This window comes from Bombina bombina, chromosome 11, assembly GCF_027579735.1.
Source record: "Bombina bombina isolate aBomBom1 chromosome 11, aBomBom1.pri, whole genome shotgun sequence".
Taxonomy (NCBI): domain Eukaryota; kingdom Metazoa; phylum Chordata; class Amphibia; order Anura; family Bombinatoridae; genus Bombina; species Bombina bombina.
The window spans coordinates 168,502,327-168,526,326 of NC_069509.1; the positions used below are offsets into that span (position 1 = coordinate 168,502,327).

General features: G+C 37.1%; 1 protein-coding gene across 3 annotated transcripts in view; it reads left to right on the forward strand.

Moving 5' to 3' along the window:
- Positions 1–24,000, forward strand: part of LDAF1 (lipid droplet assembly factor 1) — a 159,663-nt gene that overhangs the window by 56,330 nt on the left and 79,333 nt on the right. For all 3 annotated transcript variants that reach the window (XM_053695043.1, XM_053695045.1, XM_053695044.1), the window contains exon 2: positions 47–172. In XM_053695043.1, the coding sequence (XP_053551018.1) occupies positions 80–172 (93 nt within the window). In that variant the 5' untranslated portion in view covers positions 47–79. The remainder of the gene's footprint in view (positions 1–46; positions 173–24,000) is intronic.

Below are 24,000 nucleotides of genomic sequence, written 5' to 3' on the forward strand. Positions count from 1 at the left end.
TAGTTCAGACAAATCTTTTATTCCTGTTTCATGTTTGTTTTTCAAGAATCCATATGTCTTTTTGGCACCTAAAGTGACAATGACGAATCCTGAAAGCTTTTATCGAGAGAAAATCCAAGAGATGCAGAAACAGCTTAACTCGATTATGCAGACCATCAATAGCAACTCCAAGGTTAGACTTTCAATCCAATCTCTCTACCACATACTGTAATATATAACACAATTTTATACTTTTTTTTTTTTGTATTCTACACGTTGTTTGGTTTAAACATTTATTCTGACATTTGATTATTAATGGAAAAGTAAAGTCAACATTAAACATTCATATTGAAAATACAATTTTAGACATCTTTCCTATTTAATTTTTTATCTAATTTACTTTGATCTCTTGGTATCCTTTGTTGAAAAGTATAACTAGTAGAGAGCAGCAAAACACTTTTGGGAGCTAGCTGCTAATTGGTGTATTCAGACAGCTCCCAATAGTGCAATATTGCTCCTCAACTAGAAAATGAATCAAATGTGATAATAAAAGTAAATTTTAAATTTGTTCTATCTGAATCATGCAATAAATATTTTTTTTTCCATGTCCCATTCAAATAGAAAGGAGTGGAGCAAATTTGAGCAATCAAAGGGACAGGCGTTGGATTAGGGTGTGGGCTATGCGACAGTGTCAGGGTTGATTGGTTTACAGTAATGAGCACATGCTTACTCCCTCGTCCACCATATTGGAGGTGGAACACTGGTTATGTTGAACATCATACAACATGGTTATTTGTTGCACTGAACATGTGCCACAAAACAGAGGAAAAGTCAGACATAGACAGGGTTTCCTATTATAATTAATGTAGAGTACTGCTTAAAGGGACACTGTACACAAATTTTTTATTTTGTAATTCAGAAAGAGCATGCAATTTTAAGCAACTTTCTAATTTACTCCTATTATCAATTTTTCTTCGTTCTCTTGCTATCATTATTTGAAAAAGAAGGCATCAAAGCTTTTTTTTTGGTTTCAGTACTCTGGACAGCACTTTTTTATTGGTGGATGAATTTATCCACCAATCAGCAAGGACAACCCAGGTTGTTCACCAAAAATGGGCCGGCATCTAAACTTACATTCTTGCATTTCAAATAAAGATACCAAGAGAATGAAGAAAATTTGATAATAGGAGTAAATTAGAAAGTTGCTTAAAATGTCATGCTCTATCTGAATCACAAAAGAAAAAATTTGGTTACAGTGTCCCTTTAAAGGGACACTAAACCCAAATGTTTTCTTTCATGATTCAGGTAGAGCAGCAATTTTAATCTACTTTCTAGTTTACTCCTACTATCAATTTATCTTTGTTCTCTTGACATCTTTATTTAATAATCAGGAATGTAAAGCTTAAGAGCTGGCCCGTTGTAGGTTTTATCACCCTGGATAGTGCTTGCTTCTTGGTGGCTACATTTTGTAAACCAATAAGCAAGCATAACCCAGTTTCTTAACCAAAAATGGGCCGGCTCTTAAGCTTTGCATTCCTGCTTTTTAAAAAAAGATAGCAAGAGAACAAAGAAAATGTGATAATAGGAGTAAATTAGAAAGTTGCATAAAATTGCTGCTCTTTCTGAATCATGAAAAAAAAAATGAGTTTAGTGTCCCTTTAAAGTAAAGACATAGATGAGATCAAAGCTGCTGGGCAGAAGTAGCTAATTGGGATAGTTCCACATATTGCTGGAGTTTTGTGTCTTATGGTTTAATCAATTCTATAGTAAGTAGCTGTTACATATAGCAAAAGCTTTTGTAAAAGCTTTAAAAAAACACCGCTTTTCACATAGAACAAATACTCTGTCTAATTCTGCATACAAGCCCCCAGCAATATACAGTGCTTGACCCCTTTTAGCACTATAACATGTATTGGTAAAAGTAAATGTAATATCCACAGACCTGGATGAGTTCAGTATTCAGCAAACAAAAATACCTCTGACTCTCATGTGTCCACCTGATGCGTTTCGCCGAAGCTTTATCGAAGGTGACCGCCATTTAAAAAAACAACTGGAAAATAATCTAATACCATAGTATTGTTATTATAGTATATTATAATTATTATTACCCGTTTTTGTTTTAATTTGCTAATGCAGGATTGTCCATTGCATCCATTGCTTTATCAATGCAGAACTAAAGAGCATTATTTGCGTGCTAGGTACAGCTTAGCTGCTTAAGTTTATTTCAAAATTGCTGATGCACATTTTACATCTCTTTTAAGTACAGGTATCTCAGTCTGTTTTGTAGTAAATTAATATATCAATATTTTCCTCATTCCTATACCATTTTATAAAAGCATCTTTTAATATACTATTTTTTCTCCAAATTTATATTTAAAGGGACAGTCTAGAATTTGTATTGTTAAAAAAGGATGGATAGTCCCTTAATTACCCATTCCCAGTTTTGCATAACCAACACTGTTATATTAATACACGTTATACCTCTGTAATTACCTTGTATCTAAGCCTCTGCAGACTGCCCCCTTATCTCATTTATTTTTACAGCCTTATATTTTAGCCAGTCAGTGCTGACTCCTAGGTAACTCCACGGGCATGAGCACAATGTTCTCTATATGGCACACATGAACTAATGCCCTCTAACTGTGAAAAATGGTCAAAATGCACTGAGATTAGAGGCGGCCTTCAAGGGCTTATAAATTAGCATAAGTCTACCTAGATTTAGCTTTCAACAAACAATACCAAGACAGCAAAGCAAATTTGATGATAAAAGTAAATTGGAAACGGTTAAAATTACATGTCCTATATGAATCATAAAAAATTAATTTTGACTTGAGTGTCCCTTTAAAATTACCTTAAAGTAAAAAAAAAATACAAAAAAACTCTTAATTGGTTGACATGTTTATTTTTGACAAATTATCCCCTTAAAAGTGGATAATACTTTTATATCCCTTTAACATAGTTGCTGTATACTTTGTACACACTTTGAGAATGCTGTATGTATACAGAATTAGTTTTCTACAAGGTGCTACATACTTATACCTCAATATTTTTGTCACTTATCTCTTTCACCGCATTTTGGTGTTTATCAAATAATAAGTCTAATATCTGATTTAAGTAGACAGAGAAAATATCACTAAGCTTCATGAGCCAGCAAAAAATAGTGACACAACTGTCTGAACATCCATCATGCAGCTGGGATCTGTCATTTTTTTTTATCACTTCCAACATTTCAGTATCTCTAACAAGATTAATTTAAAAACTGCATTTAGTATCCAACCTTATTCATCACTATATATATATATATATATATATATATATATACACATTTATTTTCTCAAAATGTTCAGTGACTTTTAATATGTTGGTAATTCTGGCCTCATTTCTCCTGAATGTGGTGTGTGTGTGTATATATATATATTTAAATATTTAGTCAGCCACCAATTGTGCAAGTTCTCCCACTTAAGAAGATGAGAGGCCTGTAATGTTCATCATAGGTATACCTCAACTATGAGAGACAAAATGTGGAAACAAATCCAGACAATCACATTGTCTGATTTGGAAAGAATTTATTTGCATATTATGGTGGAAAATAAGTATTTGGTCACCTACAAACAAACAAGATTTCTGGCTCTCTCAGACCTGTATCTTCTTCTTTAAGAGGCTCCTCTGTCCTCCACTCATTACCTGTATTAATGGCACCTGTTTGAACTTGTTATCAGTATAACAGACACCTGTCCACAACCTCAAAAAGTCACACTCCAAACTCAACTATGGTGAAGACCAAAGAGCTGTCGAAGGACACCAGAAACAAAATTGTAGACCTGCACCAGGCTGGGAAGACTGAATCTGCAATAGGCAAGCAGCTTGGTGTGAAGAAATCAACTGTGGGAGCAATAATTAGAAAATGGAAGACATACAAGACCACTGATAATCTCCCTCGATCTGGGGCTCTACGCAAGATCTCACCCCGTGGGGTCAAAATGATCACAAGAACGGTGAGCAAACATCCCAAAACCACACGGGGGGACCTAGTGAATGACCTGCAGAGAGCTGGGACCAAAGTAACAAAGGCTACCATCAGTAACACACTACGCAGCCAGGGACTCAGATCCTGCAGTGCCAGACGTGTCCCCCTGCTTATGCCAGTACATGTCCAGACCCGTCTGAAGTATGCTAGAGAGCATTTGGATGATCCAGAAGCAGATTGGGAGAACGTCATATGGTCAGATGAAACCAAAGTAGAACTGTTTGGTAGAAACACAACTAGTCGTGTTTGGAGGAGAGAGAATGCTGAGTTGCAACCAAAGAACACCATACCTACTGTGAAGCATGGGGGTGGCAACATCATGCTTTGGGGCGGTTTCTCTGCAAAAGGAACAGGACAACTGATCCGTGTACATGAAAGAATAAATGGGGCCATGTATCATGAGATTTTGAGTGCAAACCTCCTTCCATCAGCAAGGGCATTGAAGAAGAAACGTGGCTGGGTCTTTCAGCATGACAATGATCCCAAACACAACGCCTGGGCAACGAAGGAGTGGCTTCGTAAGAAGCATTTCAAGGTCCTGGAGTGCCTAGCCAGTCTCCAGATCTCAACCCCATAGAAAACCTTTGGAGGGAGTTGAAAGTAGAGGAGATCTGCATGCAGGAATGGGCCAACATACCAGCAACAGTGTGTAACAACCTTGTGAAGACTTACCGAAAATGTTTGACCTCTGTCATTGCCAACAAAGGATATATAACAAAGTATTGAGATGAACTTTTGATATTGACCAATTACTTATTTTCCACCATAATTTGCAAATAAATTCTTTCCAAATCAGACAATGTAATTGTCTGGATTTGTTTCCACATTTTGTCTCTCATAGTTGAGGTATACCTATGATGAAATTTACAGGCCTCAATCATCTTCTTAAGTGGGAGAACTTGCACAATTGGTGGCTGACTAAATACTTTTTTGCCCCACTGTGTGTGTGTGTGTGTGTATGTGTGTGTGTGTGTGTGTGTATATGTATGTATGTATATATATGTGTATATATATATATATATATGTGTGTATATATATATATATATATATATATATATATATATATATATATATATATATATATATATATATATATATATATATATATATATATATATATATATATATATATATATATATATATATATATATATATATATATATATATATATATATATATATATATATATATATATATATATATATATATATATATATATATATATATATATATATATATATATATATATACACACACACACACACACACACACACACACACACACACACAGCCCTCGGTTTACGCCGTTTCAATTTGCGCCGTTTAAGAATAAAAAAATTTCCAGTCATGAAAATAGCCAGTAGGTGGAGCTGTCTGCTTGTTTTGCAGCAAAGTTATGCAACTTAACAGGTCTGAAATTGATCTGTGTACACAGAACAGACATTAGCTATCAAGCAGCCACTTCCCTATTATCTTCCTGTCCAGCTGCTTGAGGTGAAGGTGCCTAACTGCCTATTAATCACTGCAGATTGAAATGCATAGAATTGGTGCAGACCCAATATTCAAAAGTCATAAGATGTGTGAGCACCTGTTATAACTGCCCAGTCTCTTTACTTGTTACAATAGGCAGTCCCAATCTTGTATAGCATCAAGGTAGAAATGTCTTGTAAAGTAGACTCACCCCTGCTAGGAGATTGCCGCTTCCCGCTACTTGCAGAGTCTGGCCCGTCCACAGAGAGCTTACTCGTTCCCGGGGCAGTGGGATGGTATCAAAACAGAGCCCCTCTTTTTGCCTCTGGCTTATCCTCCGCTCCCCTCCTGGGCCCCTCTCCACTCGCGGTAACTTGGCGTCTGACGTCACCTGAATCTCCACTTCCGGCTTCCTTCTCCTCAGCTGTCCGATCGGCTGTCAGATCCATCTGATGGGTGCTGGCTGGCTAGATAGATAGCGGTTACAAGCTACCACCGTGCACGCTCCGTTTCAGTTAATACCAGGACAAAAAGTGATGAGCTGCACCAGGGTACTCGTTAAAACACTTTTATTGTTGGTCACAGAAAAACTTCCCTCAAGAAGTATTGGTACACAACAGTAAAGGACACCGTGGTGTGTATAGAAATCGCCCAAAGAGCTATTGCTGACGCGTTTCAGCCTTACTGGCCATAATCGTAGCATATTGCTCATAATCCCAATCCACCTTTAAATACATTGTGCTAAAAAAAAAAAAAGAGGTATACTGGATGTTCCGCATGAAAACAAATGTACCCTATGGATTTAATTCCAGGTTTGAGCTTATAAATTTTTGGAAATAAACCTATTATGTAAGGAATTCTAGTCAAGAAAGTAAAGGATTAAGATATATTCAAGTAACTAGATAACCAAGGGTTTAACCTAGAGCTCTGGAATTCAAACAAAATAAAATTAAATAAAATTTAAATCCTGTAAATAACAATTTCGAGATGACACTAATATTTAAACCAATGACAATGATTTTGCTAAACTCGAATTAATGTTATATTTTAAACAACAATAGACTCCAGAAGCCTACAATTAAAAAAGCATATACTCACAATAAAAGTTTCAGGTACCCCATACCATATAATATAATAGAGAGGATACTATACACATTATAACACTCAGGGGTTAACTGTCTGAAACAAATTGGGCAAGACTGTTTTTAATTAACCTCATTATGAAATGTATATAGTTGTGCAATTACTGCACCAGATCAGAGGTCTATGAGTACGGCTCAACAGAGCTGAAACGCGTAAGACCTGACCTGATCTGATGCCCTTTTATTTCCCCCATGTTTTGGATATGCTTTTAAATATATTTCAATAAACTTCAAGTTTTAATCTACTCACGGCTGGAAATTCCTTTGCTTATATATATATATATATATATATATATATATATATATATATATATATATATATATATATATATATATACACATATACACACTGTACTGTGCTGTCATGCCATGCCTCCTACAAACTATACATGACATATTGACATTCATTCACAAACAATCGTAATAATTGTCTGTGAATGAATGTCAATGTCATGGTTGTAAATGATGCCTGATGAGCCTGTCACATACCTCCCAATATTTCAAAATTTGAAAGAGGGACACCCCGCACTGTTGTCAGTCTGCCGCTGCACACCTGAGGATGTCTCACGGCACACTAGTGTGCCACGGCACACTGGTTGAAAAACACTGACTTAGATCATCATCAGCTGATAACATTCGGAAATGCTTCCGTATGATGTTGCATACCTGGTGGTACTGGTTACTGTACCTAGTGATGAAGGAAACACCTTCAAATGCATCCTGTTTGCCAGGTTTCTCTGACTTTAGAAATTGAGGCCTACTTCTTTTGGCTATCTCCAATCTAGAAATTGACACATCCTTCCTTTTATAACCTCTTTGACATAAACGGTCCTCTAATTCTGAAGCTTGTCTGTCAAATTCCTCTTGTGTTGTACAATTGCGTTTCAAACGTATAAACTGCACTTTTGTAACAGATCGAAAGACCCTTTTTGGGTGATTGCTTTTTGCATGGAGCAGTGTATTTCCTGAGATCGGTTTTCTAAACACCTTTGTCAACACTTTGTTTTCTCTACTCATAAGTGTTACATCTAGATAGTTAAGTTGTGTAACATTAAACTCATGTGTTAGTTTTATCCCCACCCGATTATTATTGAGGTGCCTTAAAAAGTCATTAGCCTCCAATTCACTTCCTTCCCAGATGATCAGAAGATCATCTATATATCTCCTGTAGTAATTGATCTTAGCTTTCCAGGGTCCACTATCTCCATAGATGTGGGACAGTTCCCACCAACCTATGAACAGGTTGGCATAGGAGGGGGCAAACTTGGCCCCCATCGCCAAGGTGGACAATCATTGAACAAGTAGTCTGTAAGGCAAGGGGCGGAGATAGGGATAAACTTCTAGCCAAAAGGGAGGCCTTCTGGATACACAGACTCAGGACTAGAATCCCCACAGGTTTAAATTCAGAATTTGATATAATCAATTTTTGGGAGTAACATTTCTCAGATCTGTGTACCCGGGGGCATCCCTGAGTTTGGCTGGAATGTAATATACATTTGAAATATATTCAATGCATTTAAAATGTATTCAATATAAATCGAAATAGAAAAGTTTATCTAATTAAATTTATTAATTTTTGGCAACAATAGTCTTTAGCAAAGAGATAGAGGAAAATAAAATTTTATGTAAGGTGTTTTCTATAATTCTTTGCATAGTTGTGTGGTCTTTTCAGTTTTCTAATGACTCAATCAATATTTTAAATAATCTTGGAAAGGGATTTATAAACATAAGCAAACTTCAAGTTATAGTAGTTTAGAGTTTAAAAGAATGACAGCGATATGTTGGCTAGCAAAGTAATCAAAATTAAAATAAAAAGAAATTTTGGAATTGAAAGTCTAGAAATATACTATCCTAGCTGTAAGTCTACTACAAGGCCCTACCAAGAGTTCATCTAAAAACAAGCAAATGCAATATGTTTGTAATACTTATTATTATTATTATTTGTTAAACATTTGGGAACGATGTTTTATTGGTGAATATTTGTAAGAGGTGTGTCTATAGAAAACGCCCAGGATAATTCTTTTATCCAATCACAATTTAGCACAATGTATTTAAAGGTGGATTGGGATTATGAGCAATATGCTACGATTACGGCCAGTAAGGCTGAAACGCGTCAGCAATAGCTCTTTGGGCGATTTCTATACACACCACGGTGTCCTTTACTGTTGTGTACCAATACTTCTTGAGGGAAGTTTTTCTGTGACCAACAATAAAAGTGTTTTAACGAGTACCCTGGTGCAGCTCATCACTTTTTGTCCTGGTATTAACTGAAACGGAGCGTGCACGGTGGTAGCTTGTAACCGCTATCTATCTAGCCAGCCAGCACCCATCAGATGGATCTGACAGCCGATCGGACAGCTGAGGAGAAGGAAGCCGGAAGTGGAGATTCAGGTGACGTCAGACGCCAAGTTACCGCGAGTGGAGAGGGGCCCAGGAGGGGAGCGGAGGATAAGCCAGAGGCAAAAAGAGGGGCTCTGTTTTGATACCATCCCACTGCCCCGGGAACGAGTAAGCTCTCTGTGGACGGGCCAGACTCTGCAAGCAGCGGGAAGCGGCAATCTCCTAGCAGGGGTGAGTCTACTTTACAAGACATTTCTACCTTGATGCTATACAAGATTGGGACTGCCTATTGTAACAAGTAAAGAGACTGGGCAGTTATAACAGGTGCTCACACATCTTATGACTTTTGATTATCACACAGTTTGTTTCCTGTTAATTGTGGTTGAGCACTAATAACGTTTCTGGCGTGTATGTGGCAAAAGTCACATAGAAATACACAACATGAAACAAGAAATGAGGGACATTGAAGTAACCAAATTTTATTAATTGCGAAGTTCAGATGAACGAGTGGAGAATACGTTAGAGATTGAGAATGTATTTTCCTCTGATTTTTCCACCTATACACTTAGCAAACTATTTGAGCATATGGAGTCTCTCCTAGAAAAAGAAATAAGACTCAAATGGGACATTTGGACACTGCAAAAATATCTGAATCAGGGTATGATACCCAGGGGCCTGAGGGTCAATAAGTTTCCCACTTTTGTGGTGGAAGATGAAGAGTTCATAAGGGTCTGGAATGGGGTGCTATCAGACTGTTCACTTAAACTGATAGGAATGTTAATAGAGTTTAAATCAAAGCTGTTAGTTACTGTATCGAAAGAAATTGATGTTTTGCAAATTCAATTAAATGTGCGTAGCAAAGAGTTACAATTTAAGAAATTTGATTCAATACTACAGGTTACACTGGCAGAATCAAAAGCATTAATTATGGAGATAAAGCACGATAAGTTTCTAGGAGATTTAAGTGATTACGAAAATAATAAAATCTATATTTGGAATAGAAAACAAAGAACAAACTATAAAAGAGAAAATGATCAAATAAGGTTCCCCAAAGGTAAAAAATCAGGCAAGAAACAGAATAAACAAAGGTTTAAATCCAAAAAAGTAACCTTTAATGAAAGTGAGGCTGAGTCATCTGGGGATTGCTCCACTTCAGGTGAAGAGGAGGACACAGAAAGTAATAAGGTTATAATGGGTAATTCAGACAGCACATCAGCCCCCATAACTAGGACCAATATAGAAATGAACACTTCTAGATATCAGTCCAATTATGAGAATGAAATAAGATCTGGGACCCAGAGGGAAGAAGAGAGATCAGATATAGCGCAGGTTTTTTCAAAGGTTCCAGAAGGATTCGAAGGGGGGGGAAGCGATACAAAAGGGAAAGGGATTCTAAAATGGGTCCCCTTACAACAACGACAACCCCCCAGGAGGGGCAGATCAAAAACCAAGTACCAGTAAATTCAGTGATCAATCTATCTTCGCGCCCACTGAGTGTCATTGAAACTAAGGTTTTAAATTATGGTTTAAGTTTTGTACCAGCTGACACATTTGATTTGTTCCAAACCTTAGTGGACGTGAACAGATTGATCAGGAACCTTACAGTGAAGAAATATTTTGCTAGAGGTGGCACAGAGATAAGTCATGACAGAACTGAAACCAAATCCCTTTGAAACACGACATTCACATTTCAAGAGGCATGTGATTTGGAGGCGCTCGAAAATTTGTATTTTGAAAGTGGCGACAATGAAATACACGTAGATACAAATATAGTATCAAGTGGCCCTTTGTTTTCAAGCGCCTCCAAGTTTTATCCCTTACATATAAGAGGAAATATCCTGGAACAATTCCAGAAAAGAGAGGGATTTAACGAATTTAGCTTATGTTGCCAAACAAAACGTGCATCAAAATTTAAATAAAGAAGAGCTTTTAGCCCTTAAAAGTCTTAAAGGAGATAAAGATCTGGTTATAAGATCAGCAGACAAGGGTGGGTCTGTGGTTGTCATGGATAAAAGTTTCTTTATTCAAGAGGCACTACGACAACTATCAGACCCATTCCAATACACACTTTTGTCGCATGATCCCACAGCGAGATTTAAGCGTGAATTATTGCATCTGATTGACGATGGAAAAGAAGCAGGCTTTCTTGATGAGAAAACAAGTGAATTTTTGACAGTAGGTTCTCCTGTAAAGCCTGTTTTCAATTTCCTCCCTAAAGTACACAAGTCCTTAACAGATGTTAAGGGCCGTCCCATCATCAGCGGCATAGGCTCTATATTAGAGCCTATGTCACAATGGCTAGATTCCATCTTACAGCCAATGGTATCTACGTTGTCTAGTTACTTGAGAGACACTAAGCAACTTTTGATAGAACTTGAATCAGTCTTTTGGCAGAGCAACTTTGGTTGGCTTTCCATAGATGTAACCTCCTTGTACTCATCCATACCTCATGACAAAGGTCTAGAAGCAATATCATTTTTTCTGAAAAGAATGACAGAGTATAGTCCCCAGTTTTGCAGTTATATCTTAAGAGTTACAGAGTTTTTATTAACTCATAATTTTTTCATGTTTGAGGGAGACCACTACCTCCAGAGATGTGGGACAGCGATGGGGGCCAAGTTTGCCCCCTCCTATGCCAACCTGTTCATGGGTTGGTGGGAACTGTCCCACATCTATGGAGATAGTGGACCCTGGAAAGCTAAGATCAATTACTACAGGAGATATATAGATGATCTTCTGATCATCTGGGAAGGAAGTGAATTGGAGGCTAATGACTTTTTAAGGCACCTCAATAATAATCGGGTGGGGATAAAACTAACACATGAGTTTAATGTTACACAACTTAACTATCTAGATGTAACACTTATGAGTAGAGAAAACAAAGTGTTCACAAAGGTGTTTAGAAAACCGATCTCAGGAAATACACTGTTCCATGCAAAAAGCAATCACCCAAAAAGGGTCTTTCGATCTGTTACAAAAGGGCAGTTTATACGTTTGAAACGCAATTGTACAACACAAGAGGAATTTGACAGACAAGCTTCAGAATTAGAGGACCGTTTATGTCAAAGAGGTTATAAAAGGAAGGATGTGTCAATTTCTAGATTGGAGATAGCCAAAAGAAGTAGGTCTCAATTTCTAAAGTCAGAGAAACCTGGCAAACAGGATGCATTTGAAGGTGTTTCCTTCATCACTAGGTACAGTAACCAGTACCACCAGGTATGCAACATCATACGGAAGCATTTCCGAATGTTATCAGCTGATGATGATCTAAGTAATATTGTATCTAAGGGATGCAGATATGCTTTCAAAAAAGGAAAAACATTGGCTAATTTGTTAGCTCCCACACAAATAAACACAACAAAACCTGATCAATCATCATGGTTAAGATTTAAAGGAGTCTTTAAATGTAGCTACACATCATGTATAGCTTGTGGATTCCTACAGTGTGGGGAAGGCTTTTCAAGCTCTGTAACAGGGGAACAATTCAGGCACTATTCATGCCTGAACTGTCGAGCTACTTATGTGGTTTACCTGCTGACCTGTGTACAATGTGGAGTTCAATACACAGGACTCACATCAAGAGAAACGCGGGACAGAATACGAGAACATGTAAATAATATCAAAGCAGGGAAATTGACAACACCATTAGTGCAACATTTTAAAATGATACATAATAAAAATGCAGAAACACTAAGGTGGACAATCATTGAACAAGTAGTCTGTAAGGCAAGGGGCGGAGATAGGGATTAACTTCTAGCCAAAAGGGAAGCCTTCTGGATACACAGACTCAGGACTAGAATCCCCACAGGTTTAAATTCAGAATTTGATATAATCAATTTTTGGGAGTAACATTTCTCAGATCTGTGTACCCGGGGGCATCCCTGAGTTTGGCTGGAATGTAATATACATTTGAAATATATTCAATGCATTTAAAATGTATTCAATATAAATCGAAATAGAAAAGTTTATCTAATTAAATTTATTAATTTTTGGCAACAATAGTCTTTAGCAAAGAGATAGAGGAAAATAAAATTTTATGTAAGGTGTTTTCTATAATTCTTTGCATAGTTGTGTGGTCTTTTCAGTTTTCTAATGACTCAATCAATATTTTAAATAATCTTGGAAAGGGATTTATAAACCTAAGCAAACTTCAAGTTATAGTAGTTTAGAGTTTAAAAGAATGACAGGGATATGTTGGCTAGCAAAGTAATCAAAATTAAAATAAAAAGAAATTTTGGAATTGAAAGTCTAGAAATATACTATCGTAGCTGTAAGTCTACTACAAGGCCCTAGCAAGAGTTCATCTAAAAACAAGCAAATGCAATATGTTTGTAATACTTATTATTATTATTTGTTAAACATTTGGGAACGATGTTTTATTGGTGAATATTTGTAAGAGGTGTGTCTATAGAAAACGCCCAGGATAATTCTTTTATCCAATCACAATTTAGCACAATGTATTTAAAGGTGGATTGGGATTATGAGCAATATGCTACGATTACGGCCAGTAAGGCTGAAACGCGTCAGAAATAGCTCTTTGGGCGATTTCTCTACACACCACGGTGTCCTTTACTGTTGTGTACCAATACTTCTTGAGGGAAGTTTTTCTGTGACCAGGCTAACAATGCAGAGAACTGAACGTTTTTGTTCATTAAACTTAGTTTGATGATGATGCAGTCTGTTGTGTAATTTATTTTATTAGGCGATGTTTAGCAAATGTTTTTGTTCATTAAATTTAGTTTGATGATACAATCTATATTATTAGGTTTATAATGCTGTTTAGCATTTAAAGTCTTCATTTCAAAGCTTTAAAAATAATGTATTAGGTGTTACTTATGACAGTTTTGAGAGGGGCCTGGAACCTAACTCCCTCACTTCCCATTGACTTACATTATAAACTGGGTTTCAATTTACAACGGTTTCGATTTACAACCATTCCTCCTGGAACCTAACCCCGGCGTAAACTGAGGGCTACCTGTGTGTATATATATATATATATATATATATATATATATATATATATATATATATAGATATAGAACACAGCACCCCTGAGATAGAACAAAAGCCAGAATAACTTCCATGCCTGTTCATTTCTATTGCAACTCAGGGTGCAAGTTCTTTTAGCACACTATGCCTTTTCACAAAGAAAAAATATCCTGTAGCATATCAGTCTGATCCTGCCCAATGACAGTCCAGCGCCGAAATACCAGGCAATTCCTCTCTGAACAAGGGAAACAACAACCCCAGACGATCGTTTCAGCCTTCTGTGGGCCTCCTTAAGAGTAATGGGGGAAGCCAGACATGGACTCCTACTACACATGCCCTTAGAGAGATGCGACTGCACCTCACTGACGAGGCCCACAGAAGGCCGAAACGATCGTCTGGGGTTGTTGCTTCCCTTGTTCAGAGAGGAATTGCCTGGTATTTCGCTCGCTGGACTGTAATTGGGCAGAATCAGACTGATATGCTATAGGATATTTTTTCTCTGTGAAAAGGCATAGTGTGCTAAAAGAACTTGCACCCTGAGTTGCAATAGAAATGAACAGGCATGGAAGTTATTCTGGCTTTTGTTCTATCTCAGGGGTGCGGTTGGCAGAAAAAAGGTGTCAAATATAAAATATACTCAAAAAATTAAGGAATAATTAGAAAGAGAGTAAACAGAAATCAGAGAAAAAAGCCAATCTTTTCCAGCACTAGGACAGACTAACAATTAAGAATCACATTCCTAAGGGTCAGTAATTCAGTAAAACAAAATTAATCTGATGGAAATAAATACTAATGTTTGCAAACCAGCAGAAAAAAGGGTAACATTTAATTCATCAAATCATTGTTATACATTTGCCCTACTTTCAAGCACATCACAATTGGGTGATATTGACACAAAATGTCCATTTAAATGCAAAGTCCCTAAAATAACTGGGGATCCCCAGAAAGTAAAGAAAGGAATCCTTGAAAAACCAATTCTGTATGTCTGGATTTATTATTCCATGACCATGCAATCATTTAAGGCTTTAAAGTTGTAATGCATTTTCTTATGTTACTTATTTACAGTTAAATTTAGACATGTTTATATTCAATATAGCCCTTTCCATTCAAACCCCTTGTCATATACAATATACCTTTTCAACCCTTCTAACTTTTTTTAATTAATATTTATGGAAATATTTTTTTATTATATAGTGTATATTAGCGAAGTGCGAATGTGTTTACATTTGAATGTTTGTACGAATGTTGTTGTAGAAATTCGATTTATATAATCAAATGTTGATAAGAATGAATAGTCATAAATATTCTATTATCGAATGTTATTTACAGTTTTCGAATGTGACATTCAAATATTACATTTATAGAACACAGTTGTAGACTAGAAATACTATTTTATATTTATTTTATATTACATTTCAAAATTTAATGTGATATAAAATACAAAGCTAAACATTGTATTATTCGAAGGAATATTTTTGAATGTTATTGAAAAATTTGAAAATGAAAATTCGAAATTCGAACGAAATTAGAAAGTGTAAGACTTTATTTTAATGTATTTATGTTGTGTTTGGTGCACATTTTTTTTTTTTTAGCCCTAACCCTTTACACAAGGTCTTCAGTCATGTTAACCCAATGAGCCCAAATTTAGATTGTGCTCAGAGGTAAAAATTTACTTTCAACTTGAAATATGCACGGAAATTAGCGCGGTTGCGATATTGAAATATTCCACCACTTGTAATTTAGCCCAGTATGTATGAGTTAATACATAATTTGCCAAAACTTTTAAAGATATTTACAGCTCTTGTTAGTGTTCCTGTGTAAATGTATTATTTAAGTAGAAAATAAATTATTATTCATATTATGATTTAATCATCCTCATTAGTAGAGAGGCACAGAAACTTTAAGGGACAGTAAAGTCTTAATTTAACATTCATGATTTAGACAGAGGGGCCGAATTACTAAGCTGCGGATGAAGCTGTTTCCGTGCGAGCCTTCAGCTACAGCGGATCATGTCTGCATCATAATAAATCGGCCCCAGAGAATACAATTTTAAACAACTTTCCAATTTACTTCTTTTATTTAATTTGCTTCCTTCTCTTGTTATCCTTTGCTGAAAGGTTTATCTAGGTGAGCTCAGGAACAGTAAAGAACTTAAGTTCTAGCTGCTGATTGGTGGCTGCATAAATATACTGATTGCCATTGGCTCACCCATGTGTTCAGTTAGAAACCAGTAGGGCATTTCTGCTCTTTCAACAAATGATAACAAGAGAATGAAGCAAATTTGATAATGGACGTAAAAATTATGTGTTCTACCTAAATCATGAAAGATAAATTTTTTGGGTTTCATGTCCCTTTAACCATGAACATATGTGGGTCAGTGAGCTGTGCACTATAAATGTGGTTTAGAAGTGGAAAAATAATTATAAAACTCCATGTTCTTTTTAAAGATGGATATTATTGCTTCAAAGAAATGATATAGCTGGGATAATATTCCATGTAAAAATAATTTATCAAGGGAACTCATGATTCTAACTTGTGATTCATTGTCAATTGTTTTATCTTGTAAAGTTTATTTTTTTTCTTTTTCATCTTTACGGATTACCATTTATGTAAGGCACTGGTTTTCAAACCTGACATCAAGCCTCCCCAACAGGCCAGGTTTTCTGGATTACCTTGGATGAGAGCAGGTGAAATAACCATGTTTACTAATTAGCTGATTGCTTCTCCTGTGCTCTATTTCAGATATCCTCAAAATCTGGCCTGTTAGGGAGACGCGAGGACAGGTTTGAAAACCAGTGATATAATGGAAAGCTACGGGAGAAAAATAGATTAACTTTTATTCACAAGGAATAAAAAATCAGAATCAAATTTTGTAATCAAATTCAGAATGAGTCAAAAACCATCTTCTCAGATCATCTATATGAATGTTATGGTTTTTTTTTTAACAATACAGAGTTTAAAATAATAAAAGGATACAAAAAGCAAATGTTGTTGATCTTTATATTTAAAAGAGCATACTGTACTAACCGCTTTTATATGAAAAAAGGATTTAAAGGGATATTAAACACTAATTATGTCTAGTGAAATAACTTAATATACTTTCATTTCCAATTTACCTGAGGTGTTTTTTTTGTTTGTTTTTTTTTTATTAAATAATTAGCACCAGCATATTAAAACCCTTATCTAATTTCTTTTTTCCCTGATGACAATTAAGGACATATAACGTGTGCAAATGATGAGTGACAGCTATGTTGCATAACCTACAGAAATAATTTTAGTCATTCTGTTAGCCTACAGGTGTTAAATGCTTAGTTTGATTTAGGATTTGACCGAGTATTTGGTCTGGAGTTAACACTAGCAACAACATGAATTAACAATGGCTGCAACTGAGCGGCTGGCCGCAGACAGGTTCTATCAAATTCCCAAACCTAGGGGGCGCTGAAAGAACACCAATGCGCAATCTGGTGTCCACTGTTAGAACTCTACTACATATACATATATTAGCAAACAATGATAATGAGTTAGCAAACTATAGCTGTTTAATGTATAAATTAAAGTCCATCAATACTTGGTGGAAAACATCCATCAGCCAGTACTTAAAAGCGTTTCAAAGGAGCCGCTCTTTTCTTCTTATCCACTGCGGCAAAATGCTGTGGCCGAGAAACTTGCAGCGTTACCTGCACACAGTGCTGTTTTATTCTATGATTTTATTTAATTAAATCTATCATCACCCTGAGAGACGTAATTCTTTCACTGGAGGTGGAGCAAGGACTCGGTTTTATTGCCAACTTGGTTCCTGACTGTGTAGGATCACACAGTACATGCCCTGACTGCGGAACATCACCGTATCCTGTAGCGTTATCAGTGAACTGAGGCACTGTGATACCACTAGTCTGTGCTACCAGCACAGCGGAGTGCTGTCACTTTCGTGAGTACCCTATATGATGAGAGGCTATCTTTAGTGCTATATTAGTACTGATTTGCACAAGGAAGTGCCTTTTCTAAATGTTTGTTCAGGTTCTAGCAAATACAGAGTAATTAGGCTGTCTTTAACCTTGACACGAACCAACAGCTCAACTGTGAGATGTTTCCCATTTTTTTTTTTTGCTCTACTTTTGAAAGCTCAAACTAATATACCCAGGCATAGCAGATGACATGCCCAGAATTTCCTACTTAATGGGACATGATACCCAAATAATGAAGCACTTTATAGTGATGCAGCATAGCTGTAAAAAGCTGACTAGAATATCACATCCTATATTAAAAAGGAAAATATTTACCTCAAAATGTTATAAGTATTCACACCCCACTGTAAAGAGACTTTAGTCCCAGGAATTGCAAGGGAGACTGCATCTGGCATGTGCAGGCACAGATATGTTATGTTATTTTCCTATTCAGTTTAAGGACGTTTACTGTGAAATCTCATGAGATTTAAAGGGACAGTATACACTAATTTTCATATAACTGCATGTAATAGACCCTACTATAAAGAATAAGATGCACAGATACTGATATAAAAATTCAGTATAAAACCATTTAAAAACTTACTTAGAAGCTCTCAGTTTAGCTCTGTTGAAAAGGCAGCTGGAAAGCCCAATGCAAGTGGGAAATAAGACACTGCCCCTCCCCCTTCTTTGGCATATGAGAAGACCCTTTACACAAACAGGAGCAAGCTGGAGAAGATAGCTGAATGTATTCACATAAAACTTTGGGGCTTGGTTAGGAGTCTGAAAATCAGAGCAATGTTATTTAAAAATAAGTAAAACTATACATTAAAAAAAAAAAAAAACTTTGTGGGCTATATAAATAGATCATCCCTTTTAAGTGAAATTAAAGCAAAGAAATGCAAGACCTCATCACTGCTGATTCTGATTGGCTATTGTGTTTTGTTTGTGTTTTTTTCCCCCAACTTGCAGCTTTACAGCAGTTTTTTAATGTTCATACAGCACTTACTCTGATGAGCTGAAGACATTTTGAGGTAAAATATCTTCCCTTTTTACATAGAAATGTTCTGGTGATATTTTTTTTCATGTCAGTTTTTTACAGTTATGCTGCATCACTTTTAAGTGATTTGGCATACGAGTATTATGTCCCTTTAAATTCAGATCTTTTGCAATGCAGATATATACTCTGGAAATATAAAGATGGATTTAACGTCCCTTTAAATCTTCCCAGGTATAAATAGGCACCTTTCACTTTAGTAATACAAGTCAAAGCTGAATTGAACAGCTGACTTCATTTCATTTTACAGCAGAAAACAGGATTCAGACTAGGAATAAAAAAGTTTAAATGTTTTAAGAAATAGTCAATAAATAATTTCTCACATTTGTCAAATTGAATGCAGTCTTAGTACTTTTGTACTAACAGTATAGCAAAAGTGTTCTGTAAGTTGAAAGCAATCAACATAATTTTATGAGAGAGAGCCAGCAGGTCTCTACATAAAAAGCAACTGTTTTTATTATGTTTGTACCAGAAAAGCTTTTTAGCGAAGGATACTATAATAAGCTAAATATATGTTTAATGCATTTTTTTCATTGTCTTTTTGATAAATTAGTTTATTGATATATTTCTGAATACCATTTGTATGTTTACAGATCATTTTAAATGGTTTTCTAAATTTTTTTGTTCCAATTAATTTGTTTGTGTGTTATATCCTATGGCACAATCAATTAATATATTTAATAATTGCTAATGTTTATGCTTTAATAGGTCATTAAACTGTTTTTTACATATTTATACAGGGTTCAACAAGCGATGTTTAAGACTTAAGCATGATTAAGGGCTAGCACTAACAACCCACTACTAAATCAATGTTTAAATATTTGCACATAAGGTAAAAAGAAATTCACAAACCACATACGCCACCTAGTGGTCTCCAACACTATTTCAATCATTTATACAAGTGAATTAATTCTATTCAATACATCATTGCACCACCCAGTGGCCAACTTATGGATATCCGTTACATCTTTACAAATAAATGACCATGTTTCATAAAACAACTTAAAATTATAGTAGAAAACTTTTTTTTTAAAGCACAACAATTTCTTCTACAAGATACGACGAGTCCACGGATTTCATCCTTGTTGGATATTATCCTCCTGCTAACAGGAAGTGGCAAAGAGCACCACAGCAGAGCTGTATATATAGCTCCTCCCTTCCCCTCCACCCCCAGTCCTTCTCTTTGCCTGTGTTTAGTAACTAGGAAGAGGTAAAGTGAGGTGTTAGTTTTAGTTTCTTCAATCAAGAAGTTTTTTATTTTAAATGGTACCGGTGAGTACTATTTTCCTCAGGAGGATATGGAAGAAGATTTCTTCCCTGAGGTTGATGATCTTAGCAGCTGTAACTAAGATCCATGTTTGTTCCCACAAGACTTCTGAAGGTAACACAAAGACATCTTCAGTGTGGAGAACGGTTTCATGCTACAAGCAGCATTGAGGTATGTGCAGCCCTTTATTTCTGAGGAGACTTGATATATCAGAACTGGCTGGCATTTATTTCCCTGTAAGGGAATGGGGTAAGCAGTAGACCTATTATACAGAGGGGTGTTACTGGAGACCTAAGATTTTCTTTGCTGTTGACACTTTATAATGGGCATTGTATGACACTATGGGAGAGGCAAAAAACGGCTCATCGATTTTTTTTTTCCTTTTATTATTAAGATAACTGGTATGGCTTTGCTGGGATGTGTTTGGGGGTTATGTTCCACTTAGTTTTTGTTGCAAAACCGCTTCACCATGCGGTTGTTTTAGGCCTACTCCGGCTTCGGCCATAAGGGGCTGGGCTTGTTTTCGCGCGCTCAGATGCGCACTTCCTCCTAGCTGAGAAGCAGCACGCAGTTACTCTGGTTGCTCCTGGACAGTGATTCTCTGGTCCTGCGTGTTGCGAGTCATTTCGAAGTACCCTGGGGGCAGGTAGGCGCCACAGCAGAGCTGTGGCGAGGTGCAGGGGGTATTTTGGTGAAAATTGACATTATGATTTAAGTCAACTTTAGAAGTTAATCTCTCCCCTTTCTAGTGGGGTGTAATAATTTTTGTAGCCATTAAGAGGTTTCAGTCAATTTTTAAGGCAAATTAATGTTCTTAGAGCAGTTTTGGAAAAATTGTGCGCTTTTTATTTCTTAAAGGCGCAGTACAAGTTTTTCAAAATTTATTTTAAGCAATAAATAAAGTGTTTTAAACGAATTATGTGGTTATTACTAGTCTGTTCAACATGTCTGACATCGAGGAATCTCATTGCTCTATATGTTTAGAAGCTATTGTGGAACTCCCCCTTACATTGTGTACCTCTTGTACTGAAAGAGCCTTACATTGTAAAGACCATATTTTAGGTCAAGAAAGTGTGCCTAAGGATGATTCTCAGTCTGAAGAGAATCAGGATATGCCATCTAATTCTCCCCAAGTGTCACAACCTTTAATGCCCACACAAGCGACGCCAAGTACTTCTACTGCATCTAATTCCTTTACTCTGCAGGAGATGGCTGCAGTTATGTCAACTACCCTTACAGAGGTATTACCTAAATTACCACTGTTACGGGGGAAACGCAGTAGGTCAGGTATTAATGTGAATACTGAATCCTCAGATGCTTTATTAGCTATTTCCGATGTACCCTCACAGTATTCTGAGTTGGGGGTCAGGGAATTGCTGTCTGAGGGAGATATTTCAGACTTAGGGAATGTGTTACCTCAGACAGATTCGGACGCTATGTCCTTTAAATTTAAGCTTGAACACCTCCGCCTGTTACTTCGGGAGGTTTTAGCGACTCTGGATGATTGTGACCCTATTGTAATACCACCAGAGAAATTGTGTAAGATGGACAAATATCTAGAGGTACTTACTTACACTGATGGTTTTTCCGGTTCCTAAAAGAATTTTGGAAATTATAAAGAAGGAATGGGATAGACCAGGTATATGTTTTCTCCCCCTCCTAATTTTAAGAAACTGTTTCCCATATCAGATACCATTCGGGACTCGTGGCAAACGGTCCCTAAGGTAGAGGGAGCGATATCTACCCTGGCTAAGCGTACAACTATACCCATTGAGGACAGTTGTGCTTTCAAAGACCCTATGGATAAAAAATTAGAGGGTTTTCTAAAGAAATTATTTATTAATCAGGGTTTTCTTTTACTACCTACGGCTTGAATTGTTCCAGTAACTACTGCAGCAGCTTTTTGGTTTGAGGCTCTGGAAGAGTCTCTGAAGGTTGAGACTCCATTAGATGACATTTTGGATAGAATTAAGGCTCTCAAGCTAGCTAATTCTTTTATTACTGATGCCGCTTTTCAAATTGCTAAATTAGCGGCGAAAAATGTAGGATTTGCTATTCTAGCGCATAGAGCGTTATGGCTCAAATCTTGGTCTGCTGATCTGTCATCAAAAACTAAGCTTTTAGCTATTCCTTTTAAAGGTAAGATCCTTTCGGGCCTGAATTGAAGGAAATCATTTCTGACATTACTGGAGGTAAAGGCCATGCCCTGCCTCAGGATAAGTCTGTTAAGATGAGGGGTAAACAAAATAATTTTCGTTCCTTTCAAAATTTTAAAGGTGGATCCTTTTGCTCAATCTAAGTCAGTCTGGAGACCCAACCAGAACTGGAATAAAGGTAAACAATCCAAGAAGCCCGCTACTGCTACAAAGACGGCATGAAGGGGCGGCCCCCCGATCCGGGACCGGATCTAGTAGGGGGCAGACTTTCTTTCTTTGTTAAGGCTTGGGCAAGAGATGTTCAGGACCCCTGGGCGCTGGAAATCGTGACCCACGGGTATCAGCTGGAATTCAAGGATTTTCTCCCAAGAGGGAGATTTCATCTTTCACGATTGTCTGTAGACCAGATAAAAAGAGAGGCGTTCTTATGCTGTGTAAAAGACCTCTCTACCATGGGAGTAATTTGTCCCATTCCAAAACCGGAACAGGGATAGGGGTTTTACTCAAATCTTTTCGTGGTTCCCAAAAAAGAGAGAACTTTCAGACCCATTTTAGATCTCAAGTGTCTAAACAAGTTTCTCAGAGTCCCATCGTTCAAGATGGAGACTATATGAACAATCTTACCAATGATCCAGGAGGGTCAATATATGACTACCGTGGACTTGAAGGATGTTTCCTTCCTGGACAAACATTATCAGTTCGTGGCACTTCCCTTCGGGTTGGCCACAGCACCCAGAATCTTCACAAAGGTTCTAGGGTCCCTTCTGGCAGTTCTCAGACCGCGAGGCATAGCAGTGGCGCCTTATCTGGATGACATTTTGAACCAGGCGTCAACTTATCATCTGACAAAATCTCACATGGACACAGTCCTGTCTTTCCTGAGAACTCACGGTTGGAAGGTGAACATAGAAAAGAGTTCACTAGTTCCACAGACAAGGGTCCCCTTCTTGGGAACTCTGATAGACTCGGTAGACATGAAAATATTTCTAACGGAGGTCAGAAAATCAAAGATTCTAAATACTTGCCGAGCACTTCAGTCCATTCCTCTGCCATCAGTTGCTCAGTGCATGGAGGTAATTGGATTAATTGTAGCGGCAATGGACATCATTCCATTTGCTCGCTTTCATCTCAGACCACTGCAGCTGTGCATGCTCGGACAGTGGAAAGGGGACTATGCGAATTTATCTCCTCAGATAAATCTGGATCAAGAGACCAGAGACTCTCTTCTTTGGTGGTTGTCGCCGGATCATCTGTCCCAGGGGACTTGTTTCCGCAGACCCTCGTGGGTGATAGTGACAACGGACGCCAGCCTTCTGGGCTGGGGGGCAGTCTGGAATTCCCTGAAGGCTCAGGGTGTTTGGACTCAGGTGGAGTCTCTGCTTCCAATCAATATTCTGGAACTGAGAGCAATATTCAATGCGCTTCAGGCATGGCCTCAGTTGGCTTCGGCCAAATTCATCAGATTCCAGTCGGACAACATCACGACTGTGGCATATATCAATCATCATGGGGGAACAAGGAGTTCCTTAGCGATGATAGAAGTATCCAAGATAATCTGATGGGCGGAGGCCCATTCTTATCTGTCGGCAATCTACATCCCAGCAGTAGAAAATTGGGAAGCGGATTTT